This window comes from Amblyraja radiata, chromosome 8 (genome assembly GCF_010909765.2).
Source record: "Amblyraja radiata isolate CabotCenter1 chromosome 8, sAmbRad1.1.pri, whole genome shotgun sequence".
NCBI lineage: Eukaryota > Metazoa > Chordata > Chondrichthyes > Rajiformes > Rajidae > Amblyraja > Amblyraja radiata.
This window is the reverse complement of record NC_045963.1, coordinates 26,033,807-26,053,183: the sequence shown is the minus strand read 5'-3', so window position 1 is coordinate 26,053,183 and position 19,377 is coordinate 26,033,807. Positions and strand designations below refer to the sequence as shown.

At 43.1% G+C, this 19,377-nt stretch overlaps 1 protein-coding gene across 1 annotated transcript in view; it reads right to left on the bottom strand.

Moving 5' to 3' along the window:
- Positions 1-18,613, bottom strand: part of LOC116975982 (glutaminyl-peptide cyclotransferase-like) — a 29,370-nt gene extending 10,757 nt beyond the window's left edge. Inside the window, exons 1-4 of the mRNA XM_033025443.1 lie at positions 18,403-18,613; positions 12,792-12,938; positions 8,369-8,650; positions 5,198-5,371 (exon numbers count right to left, since the gene is read on the bottom strand). Of these exons, the coding sequence (XP_032881334.1) occupies positions 5,198-5,371; positions 8,369-8,650; positions 12,792-12,938; positions 18,403-18,519 (720 nt within the window). The 5' untranslated portion in view covers positions 18,520-18,613. The remainder of the gene's footprint in view (positions 1-5,197; positions 5,372-8,368; positions 8,651-12,791; positions 12,939-18,402) is intronic.
- Positions 18,614-19,377: the final 764 nt, after the last annotated feature.

The window sequence follows — 19,377 nt, the reverse complement described above, 5'->3', positions numbered from 1 at the left end:
ATGCCTTTTTTGATGATTTCACCAAGATAATGCCTTTTTCACGATCGAGTGCCTAAATCAGCCTTTTTTTGGCGTTTTGTTAGAAGGTCGTGCTATTTTCTCTAATTGTACCGTGATTACAATGATGTTTTCCATGTTAACACATTAATATTAATAAGTTATTATTAATGTGTTGACATAGTATAACTTACAAGAATATTTCCACCACCGGGGCAAAACCCGGGGCGCCACCATCGGTCGTTCATTCGTTCGTGCCGCTGCCCGCTGGTTCAACCTTCTCCAAGATCTATTTAAGAAAGAACTGCAGATGCTGGAAAAATTGAAGGTAGACAAAAAATGCTGGAGAAACTCAGCGGGTGAGGCAGCATCTATGGAGAGAAGGAATAGGCGACATTTCAGGTCAAGACCCTTCTTCAGACTGTTGTGGGGGGGGTGGGAAAAAAGAAAGGAAGATGCGGAGACAGTAGGACTAGAAGGAGAGCTGGGAAGGGTGAAGGGGAGGAGGGAGAAAACAAGGGCTATCTAAAATTAGAAAAGTCAATGTTACATAGAAACATAGAAAATAGGTGCACGAGTAGGCCATTCGGCCCTTCGAGCCTGCACCGCCATTCAATATGATCATGGCTGATCATCCAACTCAGTATCCCGTACCTGCCTTCTCTCCATACCCCCTGATCCCTTTAGCCACAAGGGCCACATCTAACTCCCTCTTAAATATAGCCAATGAACTGGCCTCAACTACCTTCTGTGGCAGAGAGTTCCAGAGATTCACCACTCTGTTGATACAGTGGGGGTGTAGATTACCGAAGCGAAATACCCAAGCATCACTACATTTACTGCTGGCTCCAGTCGCAAATCTGTGTTTTCAAGTGATCTGTGCAAGGCATTCATTGATGCTGGAATTCCACTGTGGAAATTGGAAAACAAATCTCTCAGAGATTTTTTAGAGAAATACACAGAGGAACATATACTGAGCGAGTAATCATTACGGAAAAATTATGTTGACAGCAGCTTCAACATTGTTGTGCAGAAAATTAGAGATGAGGTTGCATGCAACAAAATATGGATCCCAATAGACGAGACAACCGATGCTGTCATCGGTACACTGGAGGCAGGTCAACCATTAAAGGAGTATTTGTTGACATCGGAAGGATTGGAGAAGTCAAACAGCTCAACTATTGCTCTGCTGTTTACATCTGCACTTGCTGTACTTTGGCCAGAAGGTATAAAACATGAGAATGTTCTTCTGTTTGTGACTGATGCAGCTCCATACATGAAATAACCTGCTCGTGCTCTTAAAGTTTTATTCCCCAAAATGTCGCATTTGACATGCTCTGCTCAAGGACTTCATAGAATTGCCAAGCACAGACGTAGCTTGTTTTCAAATGTCAATCGCTTAGTTTCCAATGTCAAGAAAATCTTCCTCAAAGCACCGTCACGTGTGCAGTTGTTCAAGGAAATGGCAAAATAAATCGTCAATTGTTTTGAAGAAGAAGAATCTGCTGCAGTCAGGATCGTGCAGAAAAAGTCCCTCCACCACGATCTTGTGTTTATTGCTTCCAATTTTGCAAACTTCCCACAAGCTATCACTTCTCTTGAGAAATGTGGCGAAACATTAGTGGATAACTTGAAGGTTTTCAACAAAGTAACTGACGATATCCGTAAAATTCCTGGCGATGTAGGTAAAGATATACAAGGAAAATGTGAGGGAATGATTTTCGCTAACAAAGATCTTGAAGAAATACAAAACATAGCTAAAGTTCTCAAAGGCAGTTGTAATGCACAAGATATTGACATGAATATAGAGTCGGTAGCTTGTTTCGGGTATGCACCAGTGACTTCAGCCGAGGTAGAAAGAAGTTTTTCACAACTGAAGCATATTCTGTCTGACAGACGGCACAGTTTAACACCTGATAATTTGAAAAAAATGCTAGTAAATATGTGCAACCAGGCAACTGTGGTAATTTAATGTAGAATACCTTTATATTATCATTTTTTACCATATTTTGGTATTGGAAATACATGCCTTGTTATGCCTTATTTTTGTCAATAAATGCCTTTTTTGTGGTTTTTTAGTAATTTTATTATGCCTTTTTGCCTGCCTACTTCAGTTTTTTAGCACTTAAACATCCTGACTCTACTAATGACCATGGTCCAGAATACTAATACTGATCTAACATACAGCAGTATCATCTGCAAATTTGTCACGCAAGTCAGGCAACCAAATAGTGAAAACAGCAACAAATGTAGTTTAATCTCACATTACTATTAAACAGTCACTGCTACTTCATGCTATTGTTAATACAGACATTCTAATCTTACACCAGCATAAATAAAACATCAATCTCACACTAATAGTAATATGAGAAATCCAATGCGGTGCTATTGTTAATGTGAATAAATAAATTGTTAATAATTGTTATTGTTAATATAGAAATTCCAAACTAGCCATTAGTCATACACTCCAAAACTACATAAATATTAAATTGATATTCTAATCTGGTTTGGTTATAACTAGACCGTTGAACTCACCGCTAATAAGTAGATAGTTTGATCTTACAAAGCCGGGGCTTGCTGACCTCACAGTGGCATGGGTTACACACATTGACTTCATGTGTGTAAAAGTATGTCAACACATCTCTGTCTAGACACCTAAAAGAACTTTACAATAATGAATTACTTTTGAAGTGTTCTTCACTGTTGTAACAAAAAAAGCAGCGATCATTTTGTGCACGGCTAACCCCAATGTTAATAGATAGTAACCAAATTTAGTGATGGTATCAATATACTTTGGTTGGTTCCTTGCTTTTTAAACAAGAATAATGCAATAGGATTTTCTTTATGAAAGAAAACAGATGGGCTCAGTTCAACATTTCATTGGACTTATTGGATCAATAAACTCCCTCAATAAACCAGCAGAGTAGAGGGCCTGTCCCACTATGGCGACCTTATTTGCAAGTTTAGGAGAGTGTCATGATCCTGTTGTATCGCCGAAGATTTGGCATCCTTCGACTAAGTTGAACACCTCCTACGACCTCCTTCGACTGTGTAGAAGACCTCCTTCGACTATGTTGAAGACTAGCTTCGACCAGCTTATCTAACACTATCTACGACTATCTATCACTATCTACGAATACCTTTGATTACCTTTGATTACCTTAGATTACCTCCAATAACATGCCGACCTACTACAGGTGCACAACCTTTTATCCGAAATTCCAAATAACGAAAAGCTCCGAATAGCGGACATTTTTTCGGTCCTTGAAGAAAGGTCCTTGAAGACGTTCACCGAGGGCGGCCCGCAGAGGTGACAGCGGAACCTCCGGTCGGTCCTCGAAGAAAGGGGAACTAAATCCCCATTCATAAAAGAGAAGGTGAGGGTATATTGTGCGGGAGGGTTAATAATTGACAATCTGCTGCTGCCTGCCCGCTGAGTTAAAAAGTTCCCACGGTAGACTCACGATACACAGTGTATCGTGAGTCTTGCGTGGGAACTTTTTAACTCAGCGGGCAGGCAGCAGCAGATTGTCGCTCCCTTCAGTTTCACCCCACCTACACCCCTCTGCTTCCCGGCCATGTGTGTGACCCCTTCCCTCCCCTCTCCAGCTCCCCGCCCATTGCACGGGCGCGGGGGCTTTGCACTGTCTTCACGTCGGCGATGCCAGCAGGTCAGTGCCAGTCACCGGAGACGTCAGGCCCAACGGGACACCGACCCCCAGGCCCACTGCAAGCACGGAGATCCCAGAGACTCACAGCCAGCAGCAACACTAGCCCAGCCCCGTTCCAACTCCAGAGGAAAACTGCAAACTGGCCAGAGACGTCAGGACCACCAGAAGCCGCTCCCCGATGGGCCGCTACGGCGACAAGTGGCAGTTCGCCCACAGCCCGAGCTACGCCCCCTCATCGGGACACCAACCCCCAGGCCCACTGCAAGCATGGAGATCCCAGATCAGCAACTCCAGCCCAGCCCCGTTCCAACTCCAGAGGAACACGCTCCCCGTAGGGGCAGAAACTGATGGTGTGCAAGGTACGTCTTGTTCTTGGGGTGGCGCAGCTCGGGCTGTGGGCGAACTGCCACTTGTCGCCGTAGTGACCCATCGGGGAGCGGATTCCTCTGGAGTTGGAGGGGGAGGGGGGTATTGTGCTGTTTAATCGCCCCCTGCTATCCCAGGGACAGGGAGACACAGCGGCTTTTGAGAATGGTGGGCAATCACTTCCAAAGTTCTGCCCACACAGTCAGTACACCTCTCCTACACTTGTCTCCCGCACTAAGATCATCTCGCAGAGAATGATCCCAGCCTAACCCTCCCTATTCTCTCCTATTCTGCAAGAAAAAACTACATTGAAGACTCAAACTCGCGATCGAGTAACTGCCGGGATCGAGGCGCAAACTCGCGACCTTGTGGATATGAGCCGAGCACTCTACCACTGAGCCAGCCGTTAAAATCTACGCTAAAAATCTTCCATTCCTAAAGCCGAAAAATTCAGAATTACGAAAAGTGTCTGGTCCCAAGGCTTTCGGATAAAAGGTTGTAAGACCTACTTCGACTAAACCTACGAGTAAAAAAGTATTGATTTTCTCCATGCCGACCAATTATTACTTGCAGAAAAATTTTCAGCTTGTTGAAAAATTTTCCTCGACCAAACTGAGGCCGCGAGTAGTAACCACTATGCAGGAAGTCCTCTCGACCATGAAGGAGACTTACCAGTGACCACCTACGACCACGTGTCGACCATGCTGCCAGCTTGTGGCGAGCGCAAACTCTCCTAAACTCACAAATAAGGTCGCCAAAGTGGGACAGGCCCTTAATATAGCCAGGCTCTGTCCCACCACCACCTCTCTTCCAGTTTTCTCCTTCTACTACAATCAATCCAAAGAAGGATTGCAACCCAAAACCTCACATGTCCATGTTCTCCAGAGATGCTGCCTGACCCACTGAGTTGCTTCAGCACTTTGTATCTACTTTTAGAGTAACATTTTAGTTTTCTGCAATCAGTTTCTGGATACACTGATACACGTAGTCTAACTTCACATAGATAAGATGCATAGAGAGATTTACTTGTTGTTTAAGAACTTCTCTGTCATCAATGATTGTTAGCATTAATCTTTTTGAACTTTCTATTGAAATATCTTTTGGCTATTGTGTTGACTATTGCATCTCACACTCTCCCAGCATCAAGTATGGATAATACTTACAATTGCATGCAGTTGGTTAGTTTTTGTTGAACCAGGTGGGTGTGCAATCTTCTCCATCTTATTTGCCAAATGTCGAGAACCATAAAGTGAGTCGTTCTCAGACCAATATTCCAGTGCCTCTTGTCCATCAAAAAAAATGAGCTGCAAGGTAAGTTCTGGTCTTCCCGGAGTATTCTAATCCAGCAGAATAATTCAATTATCAGTATAGAACCACCACTGAATGACCAAATTCTGAGCTAGTCTAGTAGCCAAAGACATTATGTAACTGCATAAGATGAGCTTCTGATAAACAGTGCTTCTGTAGAAACAAGGAACTGCAGATGCTGGTTTACAGAAAAAGATACAGAGTGCTGAAGTAACTCAGCCGATCAGGCAGCATTACTGGAGCACGTTTCTTCAGAGGGAGAAGAGGAGGGAAGAGACAGCAGCCCTAAGATTTTTGCCTCCATCACAGTGAGGAGGTGCTTGGTGGACTCACTGTGGTGGATGTTAATTTGTGTTAAGTGTGTGTTCTGTTGTCTATTATTGTATTATTGTATGTATGACTGCAGGCACGAAATTTCATTCAGACTGAAAGGTCTGAATGACAATAAAGGAAATTCAATTCAATTCAATTCAGATTGATAACCCTTCTTCAGATTGATTTTAGGGGGGTGGAGGAAGAAAGCTGAAAGAGAAGAGGGCCAGGTGAAAGCATGGCAGGGGATAGGTTGATACAGGTGATGGGGGGGGGAGTGGATTGATAGGAAGTCTGTTGGACGGTGACCAGAGTTAAAAAGATAAAAGGAATGAGACAAAAGGATTGAAGATGTAGATAGTGAGACATTGAACTCTGCTAATAATGTAAATAACTTCTTTACACATTTGTTAATAAATTTCTCCCTGAAAATTAATCAGTACATCAATGTGGTCTTAAATTGGTTACCGGGGTTTGTGTTTATCAGATATTTGTGAATGGTTTAATATCAAAACTACTAGTGGACAGTAACTTTAAAAGATTAATAATTGGTTAAAATAATTACGTAGACTTCTGCAACAACTGATTTACAAGAGAGAGTTAGATTTGGCTCTTAGGGCTAAGGGAATCAAGGGATATGGGGAAAAAGTCAGAATGGGGTACTAATTTTGGATGATCAGCCAGGACCATATTAAATGGCATTGCTGGCTCGCAGGGCCAGCAATGTTTTCAATGTTTCTATGTATGTTACTGTAATAATTATCAGAATTGTTATTGACTGTCAGTGCTGGTATTATTTTGCATGCTCTGATTAAAAGTAAATATTCTTTAAATGTTTAGATAGAACATATTAATAGTTAAGAATGTTGCAACAACCACTTTTTAGAAGGCTTAATTCAAGCATAAGGATTTTTATTTATTTGTTCACCATTTTGGGATATGGGTTTGGGCTTGCAAGACACTATTTATTGTCCCTCTAATTCCCCTTCAGGAGGTGAGCCATTGCCTAGAACGGCGGCAGTCCTTCTAGTGAGGATAATACCACTTTGCTATTGGAGAGGGAATTCCAGGATTTAGATTCAGACAGGGCAAAGGATAAAATTCTAAGTCAGGCCACTTCATGACATGGAGAGGAATCTGCAGGTGGGGGTATTCACATATTCCCGCTTTCTCCATGCAGAAAGGAACTGCAGGTTTATACCAAAGATAGACACAAAATGCTGGAGCAGGTCAGGCAGCATCTCTGGAGGGAAGGAATAAGTAACATTTCGGATCAGAATCCTTCAGTCTGGAGTGTGAAGTACCTCTATACCTCACACCTCCAATCTGATGAAGGATTCTGACCCGAAACATCACCTAGCCCTTTTCCCCAGAGGTGCAGCCTGACCTGCTGAGTTACTCCAGCGTTTTGTGTCCATCTTCCTGCTTTCTTTGTCCTTCTTGAGAATATAAATTGTGAGTTTGAGAGCAGCTGTCAACAATTTTGGGTGACTAAAATGGTATGTAATACAATCACTATGTGCCTGTGGTGAGATGAATATGTGGTGGATGATGTCAAATTTCTTGACTTGTCAAAGACCACTTATCCAGGCCACAGGAGAAAATCTATCATGCTCCTGACTTGTGCCATATAGATGTGCAAACATTTTGGAGTGTCAGAAGGTGAGTCGCTTGTTGCAGGCTGCCATGCCTCTGAACTGCTGTTGTGGTCATAGTATGTATGTGGCTGGAGAACATGGATAGATGTTGTTTCGGGCTGGGAATTGTCTGAAGAAGGGTCCCGACCCGAAATGTCACTTATCCACATTCTCCAGAGGTGCTGCGTGACCCGCTGAGTTACTCCAGCACTTTATGTCCTTTTGTGTATTGTGTATTAGTTCCTTGTTTCCACAGGTATAGTTTAGTTTAATTTAGTTTAGTTTATTATTGTCACGTGTACCAAGGTACAGTGAAAAACCATTATGTTTTCCTGTCAGCAAAAAGACTATACATGATTACAATCAAACCGTCCACAGTGTACAGATATTGGATATAACAATTAGTGCAAGAGTCCAATAACGTCCAATTAAAGATAGTTTGAAGGTCTCCAATTAGGTAGGTGGGAGGTCAGGACCATTCTTTAGCTGGTGAGAGGACGGTTCAGTTGCCTGATAACAACTGGGAAACAACTGGAAAAAAAGAACTGCAGATGTTGGTTTATAACAAAGCTAGGCACAAAGTGTTGGAGTAACTCAGCCGGTATGGCAGCAGCTCTGACGAAAGGTCCTGATCAGAGACGTCACCTGTCCTTTTTCTGCAGAGATGTTGCCTGACCTGCTGAGTTACTCCAGTACTTTGTGTCAATCTTTGGGAAGAAACTGTTCCTGAATCTGGAGGTATGCATTTTCAAACTTCTGTACCTCTTGTCTGATGGGAGAGGGGAGAAGAGGGAGTGTTCGGGGTGAGGCTGATCCTTGATTATGCTGGTGGCCTTGCCGAGGCAGTGTGAAATGTAGATGGAGGCAATGGAAGGGAGATTAATTTGCGTGATGGTCTGGGCTACGTCCACAACTCACTACAATTTCTTGAGTTGTGAATGTAGCTCACTATGTGGCTGGAACCAATTCTTGAACCAATATGTGACTGGTTCAGTTAACTTTCTGGGACACAGAAATCCATGTGATATTCAAATGTTAATTATCTCGTCCTTTGATTTACCATCTGTTAAGTCATACCTTCATCTTAAATAGCAAATAGTCCAATGCACGAGCCAGTTCCAGCAACATGGAACAGGGCACGGCAGAGTCTGTGGCACCAGTGTAGACTCTGTTATACCACCACTTGTTGAAGTATTTTGAATCGTGGTGACAGGCCAGCACCAACCTTCGCTTGGCTGTGGTATTGAGGGTACTGATAATATTTGAAAATGTAATCGTTCCATAAGGTATTGATTCTTGGAAAGTGTCCTCTACAGTTGTCCAGCCAGCTTGGAGTTCATCTAAACAATCTTTGATGTGCTGTGGAGAGAAAATAATTTAATAAAACTTAATTAATGCTAGATTTTAAAGAATTAGATGAGTAAGGAGGATCCTATGTTAGCTTTACAGCTACTGAAACTGGTATGAGATTTGCCAGATTACGCAAAGCATTTCAATTAATTCATGCCACTCCTTTCCTTTCCGTTCATTTCTCTAATAACCTATTTATTTTATTCTTCAAATAACAAACATTGCTGAGGCTGAAAATTTGAAAAAAAATAGAAAATGCAAGAAAACAGGTTGAAAGCCTGCAGTAAAAATAATAAACAATAGACAATAGGTGCAGGAATATGCCATTCGGCCCTTCGGCCATTCAATGTGATCATGGCTGATCATCCCCAATCAGTACCCCGTTCCTGCCTTCTCCCCATATCCCCTGACTCCACTATCTTTAAGAGCTCTATCTAACTCTCTCTTGAAAGCATCCAGAGAACTGGCCTGCACCGCCTTCTGAGGCAGAGAATTCCACAGACTCACAACTCATTGTGTGAAAAAGGTTTTTGCTGCAGAAGGACCTCTTTGCTCCTATACTGAACTTCTCTTGTTATGAAGGCCAACATGCCATTCGCTTTCTTCACTGCCTGCTGTACCTGCATGCTTACTTTCATTGACTGATGAACAAGGACCTCCAGATCATGTTGTAGTTCCCCTTTTCCCAACTTGATACCATTTAGATAATAATCTGCCTTCCTGGTTTTGCCACCGAAGTGGATAACCTCACATTAAACTGCATCTGCCATGCATCTGCCGACTAACCCAAGCTGTCCAAGTCACCCTGCATCCTCATAGAATCCTCTTCACAGTTCACACTGCCACCCAGCTTTGTGTCATCTGCAAATTTACTTGTAATACCTTCATGTAGATCATTAATGTATATTGCAAATAGCTGCGGTCGCAGCACCGAGCCTTGCGGTACCCCACTAGCCACTGCCTGCCATTCTGAAAGGGACCCGTTAATCCCTACTCTTTGTTTCCTGTCTGCCAACCAATATTCTATCCATGTCAGCACCCTAACCGCAATACCATGTGCCCTAATTCTGCCCACTAATCTCCAATGTGGAACCTTATCAAATGCTTTCTAAAAGTCCAGGTACACTACATCCACTGGCTCTCCCTTGTCCATTTTCCTCATTACATCCTCAAAAAATTCCAGAAGATTTGTCAAGCATGATTTCCCCTTCATAAATCCATGCTGACTCGGAACGATCCTGCTTCTGCTATCCAAATGTGCCACTATTTCATCTTTTACAATTGACTCCAGCAACTTCCCCACCACCGATATCAGGCTAACTGGTCTATAATTCCCTGTTTTCTCTCTCCCGCCATTCTTAAAAAGTGGGACAACATTAATGTAGATGGGTTATGCATGCAACCTTACCAGTAAAGGTTACAGTGTGTCAGCTATCACTCCTTTACAATTAGCTACCCTCCAATCTACAGGAACTGATCTTGAATCTATAGAACATTGGAAAATGATCATCAATGCGTCCACAAATTTCCAGAGCCACCTCCTTAAGTACCCTGGGATGCAAACTATCAGGCCCTGGGGATTTATCAACCTTCAGTCCCATCAGTCTACCCAACACCATTTCCTGTGCATTTCCTTCAGTTCCTCTGTCACCCTAGATCCTCTGGCCACTAGTACATCAGGGCGATTGTTTGTGTCCTCCTTAGTGAAGATGGATCCAAAGTACCTGTTCAACTTGTCTGGCATTTCCTTATTCCCTATAATAAATTCACCTTTGTCAGTCTTCAATGGTCCAACTTTGGTCTTAACTAATTTTTTCCTCTTCATATACCTAAAGAAGCGTTTACTATCCTCTTTTATATTCTTGGCTAACTTACCTTCGTACCTCGTCTTTTCTCCCCGTATTGCATTTTAGTTATCTTCTGTTGCTCTTTAAAAGTCACTCAATCCTCTGGCTTCCCGCTCATCTTTGCTATGTTATATTTCTCTTTTATTTTTTATACTCCCTGACTTCCCTTGTCAGCCACGGTCGCCCATTACACCCCTTGGAATCTTTCTTCCTCTTTGGAATGAACTGATCCTGCACCGTCTGTATTATTCCCAGAAATACCTGCCATTTTCGGTGTGGCGGCGCCTTGTGGCAGCGGCTCGACTGCAGTCCGTCCGTCTTTTCTTACTTTTTGGTCCGTTAGGTGTATATTTTTGGTTTTAATTTTTAGATGTGTATATGTGGGGGGGGGGGGGTGGGGGTGGGGGTGGGGGGTTGAGGGATACTTTTTAATCTCTTCCCTGTACGGGGACCCGACCTTTTCCCTGTCGGGTCTCTGTTGTCGTTGGGCCTAACATCGTGGAGCCAGCGGCCTCCAACCGGAACCAACCTAAGGGCTCCAGTCAAGGAGCCTGCAGACTCACCATCTGGCAGACTTCGGAGCGTGGAGAGCTGTGGTGGCGTGCGGCTGCAACCCGGCTTTGGGGGGTCCGGCTGCAGGAGGTCCCGAACATCGGGAGCTTGTAGGTCCCTGGTGGGAGACCACTTTTCGGAGCTCCCGCAACGGCAACTTCTCCCGCCCGAATCGCGGGATTAAAATAATTACCATCGCCCGCCGGGGGCTTTAACATTGGGAGCCCCGGTCGCCTCGAGGCGGCAGTTGAACTGCTTGACCACGGGAGAAGAATAAAGAGCAGGGAAGAGACAAGACTTTTGCCGTCCATCACAGTGAGGAGGTGTTTGGAGATTCATTGTGATGGATGTTTATGTAAATTGTGTTAATTGTGTGTCGGTTTTTTTTTTGATGTTATGACTGCAGGAACGAAATCTTGTTCGAACCATGTCTGTTTGAATGGCAATAAATGGCATTCTATTCTATTTTACTCTATTCTATTGTTGTTCCACTGTCATCCCAGTTTGGGTATCTTTCCAGTCAACTTTGGCCAGCTCCTCCCTCATGGCTCCATAGTCCCCTTTGTTCAACTGTAATACTGACACCTCCGATTTACCCTTCTCCTTCTCAAATTGTAGATTAAAACTTATCATATTATGGTCACTACCTCCCACTGGCTCCTTTACCTCGAGTTCCCTTATCAAATCCAGTTCATTGATCCAGGCCAATGATTTTTCACCAAAAGTATGGTTATAATTTATTGATCTGTGCCATTCTCATTCACACAAAAGGTGGCCAATATCTGGAACCTGGTGTCAGAGGCGGTAATTGAGGCAGATACAATAACAGCATTTAAAAGGGAGTTGGAGTGCATAGATAGAAAAGCTTTTGAGAGTTATGGGCCAAATGAGTCTATTTTTCAAGTTCTCATCAACTATAACAGTAAATTATAGTTTATTTTTAAATTATAAATTATAATTTATCATTATAAATTATAATTGAGTAAATGACAGTAAAGGGATTTATACTGGAACAAAGGTATAAAAAGGATTTATACCTTTGGTTACGGTGAGTAGATGCTTTGAAATATTCAGTGTTCAAAAGGAACAATTATTTTTTAATTTAGAACATAGCACAGAATAGCAGAGCATTTTCTCTGGGTGCTCTGGTTGCCTCCCACACTCCAAAGATGTATAGTTTTGTAGGTTAATTGGCTTCCGTAAAATTGTAAAATTGTCCCTTGTGTGTAGGATGGTGCTAATGCATGGGGTGAACGCTGGGCCATGCAAACTATGTGGCCTGAAGGGCCTGTTTCCGCTCTGTCTCTCTCAAGTCTTAAGTCTAAAACACAGGAACTGTGTCTTTGGCACATGATATCTGTATCTATTTAAACTACACCCCAGCCTCCACGTGGTCTTTATCTCTCAATTCCCTGCCTGTTCATGTGTCTATCTTAGTACTTCTTAAACTGTGCTATCAGATCTGTTTCCGCAGCACATTCCAGGCACCTAGCACTTTGTGTAAATGGCCAGATGAGGGCTTTCAGTTTTTTCTATTTCTATTTAGTTGAAATATTTCATAAATGACTGCAATGACTGCAATGATCTTCATTGAATTTTTGTATTGAATTTTCAGAACATTTTAATTGTCTTGATTGGCTCATTCTTCCATCTTCGCAATTACGCAAGATTAATTCACAAGGAACTACAGGTGCTGCCCTCACCTCATGTTTTTAAGCATGTTATTTAATTTCATTGTGTTTTACACTCACCTGACGCACGGCAGTAATACCAGCTGACCCTGGATATCTCTCCCTCAGCATTGGTCTCAGATATCGATGCCACATCAAAGAAATGTTAGTCAGTGCCGCAGTGTTTTTGATAGCAGTGACTGACATGATCTTGGCCTCATGGTTCAGCTGATGATTTGAAGTCACACAAAAAAAGATAAAGATATGTTAGAAAAATATACTATAAAAACAGTATGACATATCCATTCTTTTAGTTTATTTATAATAGGATATATTTTTATGTTCATTTATGATATCCCTATACCCTGTACCAATCTGAAGAGACATTAAAAATTCTCCAATGCTTGACAGAGCTTGTGGAATAAATTGCCTTTGAAGATGTATAAGCACCATAGGCTAACTGTGAGCAAATACCAGCAATCTTCCTAAAGACTTAGAAACATAGAAACATAGAAATTAGGTGCAGGAGTAGGCCATTCGGCCCTTCGAGCCTGCACCGCCATTCAATATGATCATGGCTGATCATCCAACTCAGTATCCCGTACCTGCTTTCTCTCCATACCCTCTGATCCCTTTAGCCACAAGGGCCACATCTAACTCCCTCTTAAATATAGCCAATGAACTGGCCTCGACTACCCTCTGTGGCAGGGAGTTCCAGAGATTCACCACTCTCTGTGTGAAAAAAGTTCTTCTCATCTCGGTTTTAAAGGATTTCCCCCTTATCCTTAAGCTGTGACCCCTTGTCCTGGACTTCCCCAACATCGGGAGCAATCTTCCTGCATCTAGCCTGTCCAACCCCTTAAGAATTTTGTACGTTTCTATAAGATCCCCTCTCAATCTCCTAAATTCTAGAGAGTATAAACCAAGTCTATCCAGTCTTTCTTCATAAGACAGTCCTGACATCCCAGGAATCAGTCTGGTGAACCTTCTCTGCACTCCCTCTATGGCAATAATGTCCTTCCTCAGATTTGGAGACCAAAACTGTACGCAATACTCCAGGTGTGGTCTCACCAAGATCCTGTACAACTGCAGTAGAACCTCCCTGCTCCTATACTCAAATCCTTTTGCTATGAAAGCTAACATACCATTCGCTTTCTTCACTGCCTGCTGCACCTGCATGCCCACTTTCAATGACTGGTGTACCATGACACCCAGGTCTCGCTGCATCTTCCCTTTTCCTAGTCGGCCACCATTTAGATAATAGTCTGCTTTCCTGTTTTTGCCACCAAAATGGATAACCTCACATTTATCCACATTATACTGCATCTGCCAAACATTTGCCCACTCACCCAGCCTATCCAAATCACCTTGCAGTCTCCTAGCATCCTCCTCACAGCTAACACTGCCCCCCAGCTTAGTGTCATCCGCAAACTTGGAGATATTGCCTTCAATTCCCTCATCCAGATCATTAATATATATTGTAAATAGCTGGGGTCCCAGCACTGAGCCTTGCGGTACCCCACTAGTCACTGCCTGCCATTGTGAAAATGACCCGTTTACTCCTACTCTTTGCTTCCTGTTTGCCAGCCAGTTCTCTATCCACATCAATACTGAACCCCCAATGCCGTGTGCTTTAAGTTTGTAAACTAATCTCTTATGTGGGACCTTGTCGAAAGCCTTCTGGAAGTCCAAATACACCACATCCACTGGTTCTCCCCTATCCACGCTACTAGTTACATCCTCAAAAAATCTATAAGATTCGTCAGACATGATTTACCTTTTGTAAATCCATGCTGACTTTGTCCAATGATTTCACCACTTTCCAAATGTGCTGCTATCCCATCTTTAATAACTGACTCTAGCAGTTTCCCCACTACCGATGTTAGACTAACTGGTCTGTAATTCCCCGTTTTCTCTCTCCCTCCCTTCTTAAAAAGTGGGGTTACGTTTGCTACCTGCCAATCCTCAGGAACTACTCCAGAATCTAAAGAGTTTTGAAAGATTATTACTAATGCATCCACTATTTCTGGAGCTACTTCCTTAAGTACTCTGGGATGCAGCCTATCTGGCCCTGGGGATTTATCGGCCTTTAATCCATTTAATTTACCCAACACCACTTCCTGGCTAACCTGGATTTCACTCAATTCCTCCAACTCCTTTGACCCGCGGTCCCCTGCTATTTCCGGCAGATTATTTATGTCTTCCTTAGTGAAGACGGAACCAAAGTAGTTATTCAATTGGTCCGCCATATCCTTGTTCCCCATGATCAACTCACCTGTTTCTGACTGCAAGGGACCTACATTTGTTTTAACTAATCTCTTTCTTTTCACACATCTATAAAAACTTTTGCAGTCAGTTTTTATGTTCCCTGCCAGTTTTCTTTCATAATCTATTTTTCCTTTCCTAATTAAGCCCTTTGTCCTCCTCTGCTGGTCTCTGAATTTCTCCCAGTCCTCCGGTATGCTGCTTTTTCTGGCTAATTTGTCAAATAGCTTTTGCTATCCCTCTCTCTCCATCCCCTCCCCAGTTTTCCCACCAGTCTTACTGTCTCCGACTACATTCTATCTCTGTCCCGCCCACTCCCCTGACATCAGTCTGAAGAAGGGTCTCGATCCGAAACGTCACCCATTCCTTCTCTCCAGAGATGCTGCCTGTCCTGCTGAGTTACTCCAGCATTTTGTGTCCACCTTCCTAAAGATGTGGCATGGTGGCACAGCGAGTAGTGCTGCTGCCTCATGACTCAAGCAACCCCTCTCTTCAATGTCAACCTCAACTACTGTCAGTGCGGAGTTTACACCTTCTTTTAGTTTAGAGATACAGTGTGGAAACAAGCCCTTCGGCCCACCGAGTCCGCACTGACTAGTGATCCTCTTACACTTGCACTATCCTACACACAAGAGACAGTTTTTACCGAAGTCAAATTAACCTACAAACCTGCACGTTTTTGGAGTGTGGGAAGAAAAACCGGAACACCCAGGGAAAACCCACGCTGTTAAGACAGTACCTGTAGTCAGACTCCATATAGACAGTACCTGTAGTCAGGATCGAACCCGGATGTCTGGCACTGTAAGGCAGCAACTCTACCGCTGTGCCACAGTGTCGCCCTATTTGTGTTCTCTCTTTCTAAATTCTGACAAAAAATGTTGACCTGAAACATTAATTGTTTCTTGTTCCATAGATGCTACCTGACTTGTTTAGCTTTTCCAACAATTTCTGTTTTTTATCAAAGATTCCAAATTCAATTGTTTTTTTTCTGAATGCAATTCACTTCCGGATATCAATAGAAAATATGACATGTTACTAGCGCAAACATTCAAAATGGCAAATGAGGCCCATGAGTTCCTTGAAGTAGGTCATGTGGGGAGAGGCACAGGGGGGGTAGCGGAGACATGTCTAAGACCTATTCAGGGTCTCCCATTATGTAATGTGAATTTTGTTAGCAATTCTCTGTTAGTTAAAGGACTTGATCCCATCTGGACTATCTCCGGGAAGTCTGAAGCCACAATGAATATTTCTCAGAAGTAAATGCTATAGTAAATCTGTGGGTCACGCAGCATCCCTGGCGAACAGGGATGTGATGTTTCAGGTCGGGACCTTTCTGCAGATGGTTGTGATAGGGTGGGGGGAGAGTGGGTGAAGAATGCTGGGGGAAGCGGAGGGGCCGGACAAAGCCTGGCGAGAGATAGATGGATACAGGTGAGGGAGGGTTTTGATAGGCAAATGGTTGGACAAATGTCAGAAATGAAAAGACAGAATGCATGTGATAAGGACAGCGGAAGTGCGAATTGTGAAGCTGGAGGAAAGAATGTAGCTGGAAGAGGGAGGGGAGAAATGGGTGCGAGTCCAGGTGGGACACAAAGTGAGGAGGGGAAAAAAGAGTGGGGGAGGGGTTAGTTATCTAAAATTGGAGATTTCAATGTGAATCCTTCTCAGGGTTGGGTTTTTTTTCTCATATCTTCCATAATGATTGCACTCCTGCTGCCTACTCCCAGCCCTTCCTCCCTGTTGATGTACACTGGCACTTTGATCTCTCCCACTCAGGCAGATAGATGCAGGTGGTTGATGGTGGAGGAGTCAATAGATGGTGTGAGGGTGGCAAAGGCTAAATCAGGGATTTTTTTCATTCCTGGATAAATCTGACTTCCTAAACTTTTTATGATAGTAATCATTTAGGGAAATGCTGGTAATCATTCAGGTTCTTGAATCAAGCGTTGTATTTGGTGTGTAGGTATGGGCTGAGCCTCTGTCTCTCGCAGTGGCTTAGCGGTAGAGTTGTTGCCTTGCAGCGCCAGAGACCCGGGTTCGATTCTGACCTCGGGTGCTGTCTGTATGAAGTATGTACGTTTTCCCTGTCCCACGTGGGTTTTCTTGAGGTGCTCCAGTTTCCTCCCACATTCCAAAGACGTGCAGGTTTGTAGGTTAATTGGCTTCTGTAAAATGTCCCTCGTGTCTCGGATGGAACTAGTGTTCGGGTGATTGCTGTTCGGCATGGGGTTGTTGGGGCAAAGGGCCTATTTCCACACCATGTCTCTAAAAAACTAAATTAATAATTGTCCTACTGTTTCTTTTGTATATTGACAGGGCTGTTCAAGTTTAGGTGAGGGAAGTCTCTGCCACAGAAGGTAGTTGAGGCCAGTTCATTGGCTATATTTAAGAGGGAGTTAGATGTGGCCCTTGTGGCTAAAGGGATCAGGGGGTATGGAGAGAAGGCAGGTACGGGATACTGAGTTGGATGATCAGCCATGATCATACTGAATGGCGGTGCAGGCTTGAAGGGCCGAATGGCCTATTCCTGCACCTATTTTCTATGTTTCTGTTTTAGTGATTATTGATACCCAAATAAATAATCAACCGTGGCAATAGACAGAGCATGGGAGAGGGTTTGGGTTGCTGTAGGTGATCATTACCTATCATTTCAGTAGTGTGAAATTTCCCTGCAATATCTTAGCCCAATCCCCTTGCCCCATTTTTGCACTACCGTTTGTCTCAATCAATACACATTCAGTATTCTGCGACTGTATTGTGTTCTGCAGAAAGTTTAATACTCTTATTCTCTCTGAACTCAACCTGTTACCTGACCGATTACTTGACCTGCTGTGTTCAAATGGCCAGATGTTTGCTGTCACACCCACATTTATGTTCACATTGGGATATTGCATTAATTTACTTCTGCTTGAATTGACCGACAATCAAAAGGAAAATAAGCCATCTTGAATACTGTAAACTTTCATCCAGCTGCTGCCTCAAAATGCCAGAGACCTGGGTTCGATCCCGACCTCAGTTACTATCTGTATGGGTTTTTCACATTCTCCCTGAGACTCAGTGGGTTTCTTCTGGGTGCTCTAGTTTCTTCCCATATACCAAAGACCTGCGGGTTTGTAGGTTAATTGGCATTGGAAATTACCCCGAGTGTAAAGGGAGGGGAAGCGAAAATGGGATGTTAAATGGGTGATCGATAGTCGGCATGGACTCGATGGGCCGAAGTACCTGTTTTCAATAGATCAATCATCTTGGCATAGAAAGGTTCGGCTAAAGGGCTTGTTTCCATGCTATATGACTATTTCCTAACCACTGCATTAGTTATACTGTGATTCATGACCTAATGACAACACCATTCTAAAGTCAAAAAAATCAGCTCTACCTTAAAATCTCTACCAATGTAGTTGCTTTATAGTGAAATCTTTGTCCCTACCTTTTCTTCTGTCCAGGACGCCTTGTATTCTTCCTCTTTAAGAGTTTCACCAGATATCATTGTCAATTGTAACAAACCCACAAGAAAAAAATAAATCAAGCTCTTGCGACTAGCCATCTCCAGCTGTACAGCAACCAAACAAAGTTTGGTTGCTCTTTGCTCCCGTTCTCACATTAGACGAACAAAATTGCTAACTTCCAATTCTAGTCAGAACTCACAGAGCTTTTAAAAACCTTTTTCTTTAGTTACGTCATCCCAGGCTGCCTTTAATGGACAAATAAGGAGTTAGAGATTATCTGTACCAAGATAAGGACCTGCTTCCTGGCTGTGAGAGTCTGTGACTCTTAACCCCTGAGTTCAAAATTGTGAGTTGAAATCTTACTGTGAGTTGATAGTACTGACTGAGTGCTGCATTGCCAAGGGTTCGTCCTACAGATTAGATGATAAATTGAGCCCATGTCTCTCACACAAGCCATTGGGACAGTGCAAAGAAACCTGGATAATACGTAGCTCTCAATCAGCATTAGTGAAATTCAACAAACAATGTACAGAAGGAACATGGGCAACACGGTGGCACAACAGTAAAGTTGCGACCTTATAGCGCCAGAGACCTAGGTTCAATCCTGACTATGGCTGCTGTCTGTATGGTGTTTGTACATTCTCCCTGTGACCACATGGGTTATCCCCGGGTGCCCCGATTTCCTCCCACGGAGAATGGTCGAAAGGAATAGTTGGGAGTAGTTGGTCTTTTGGATCAAAATCCTCCATCAGCTCCCTTACTGAAACTCAATATCTAATCATTTATCATACTGCTATCTGTGGGAAGCATTACAAAGCATTTCAAAAATATTACATTGGGTGTAAAGCATGTAGGACATTCTGAGCTCGATAAAGATTGTACATCTTGTCCTTCCTTCCTTCCTTGAAATTTAATAAAGCCAAATTAAGCTCAAAGCAATCAGAGATTTAAAGCCA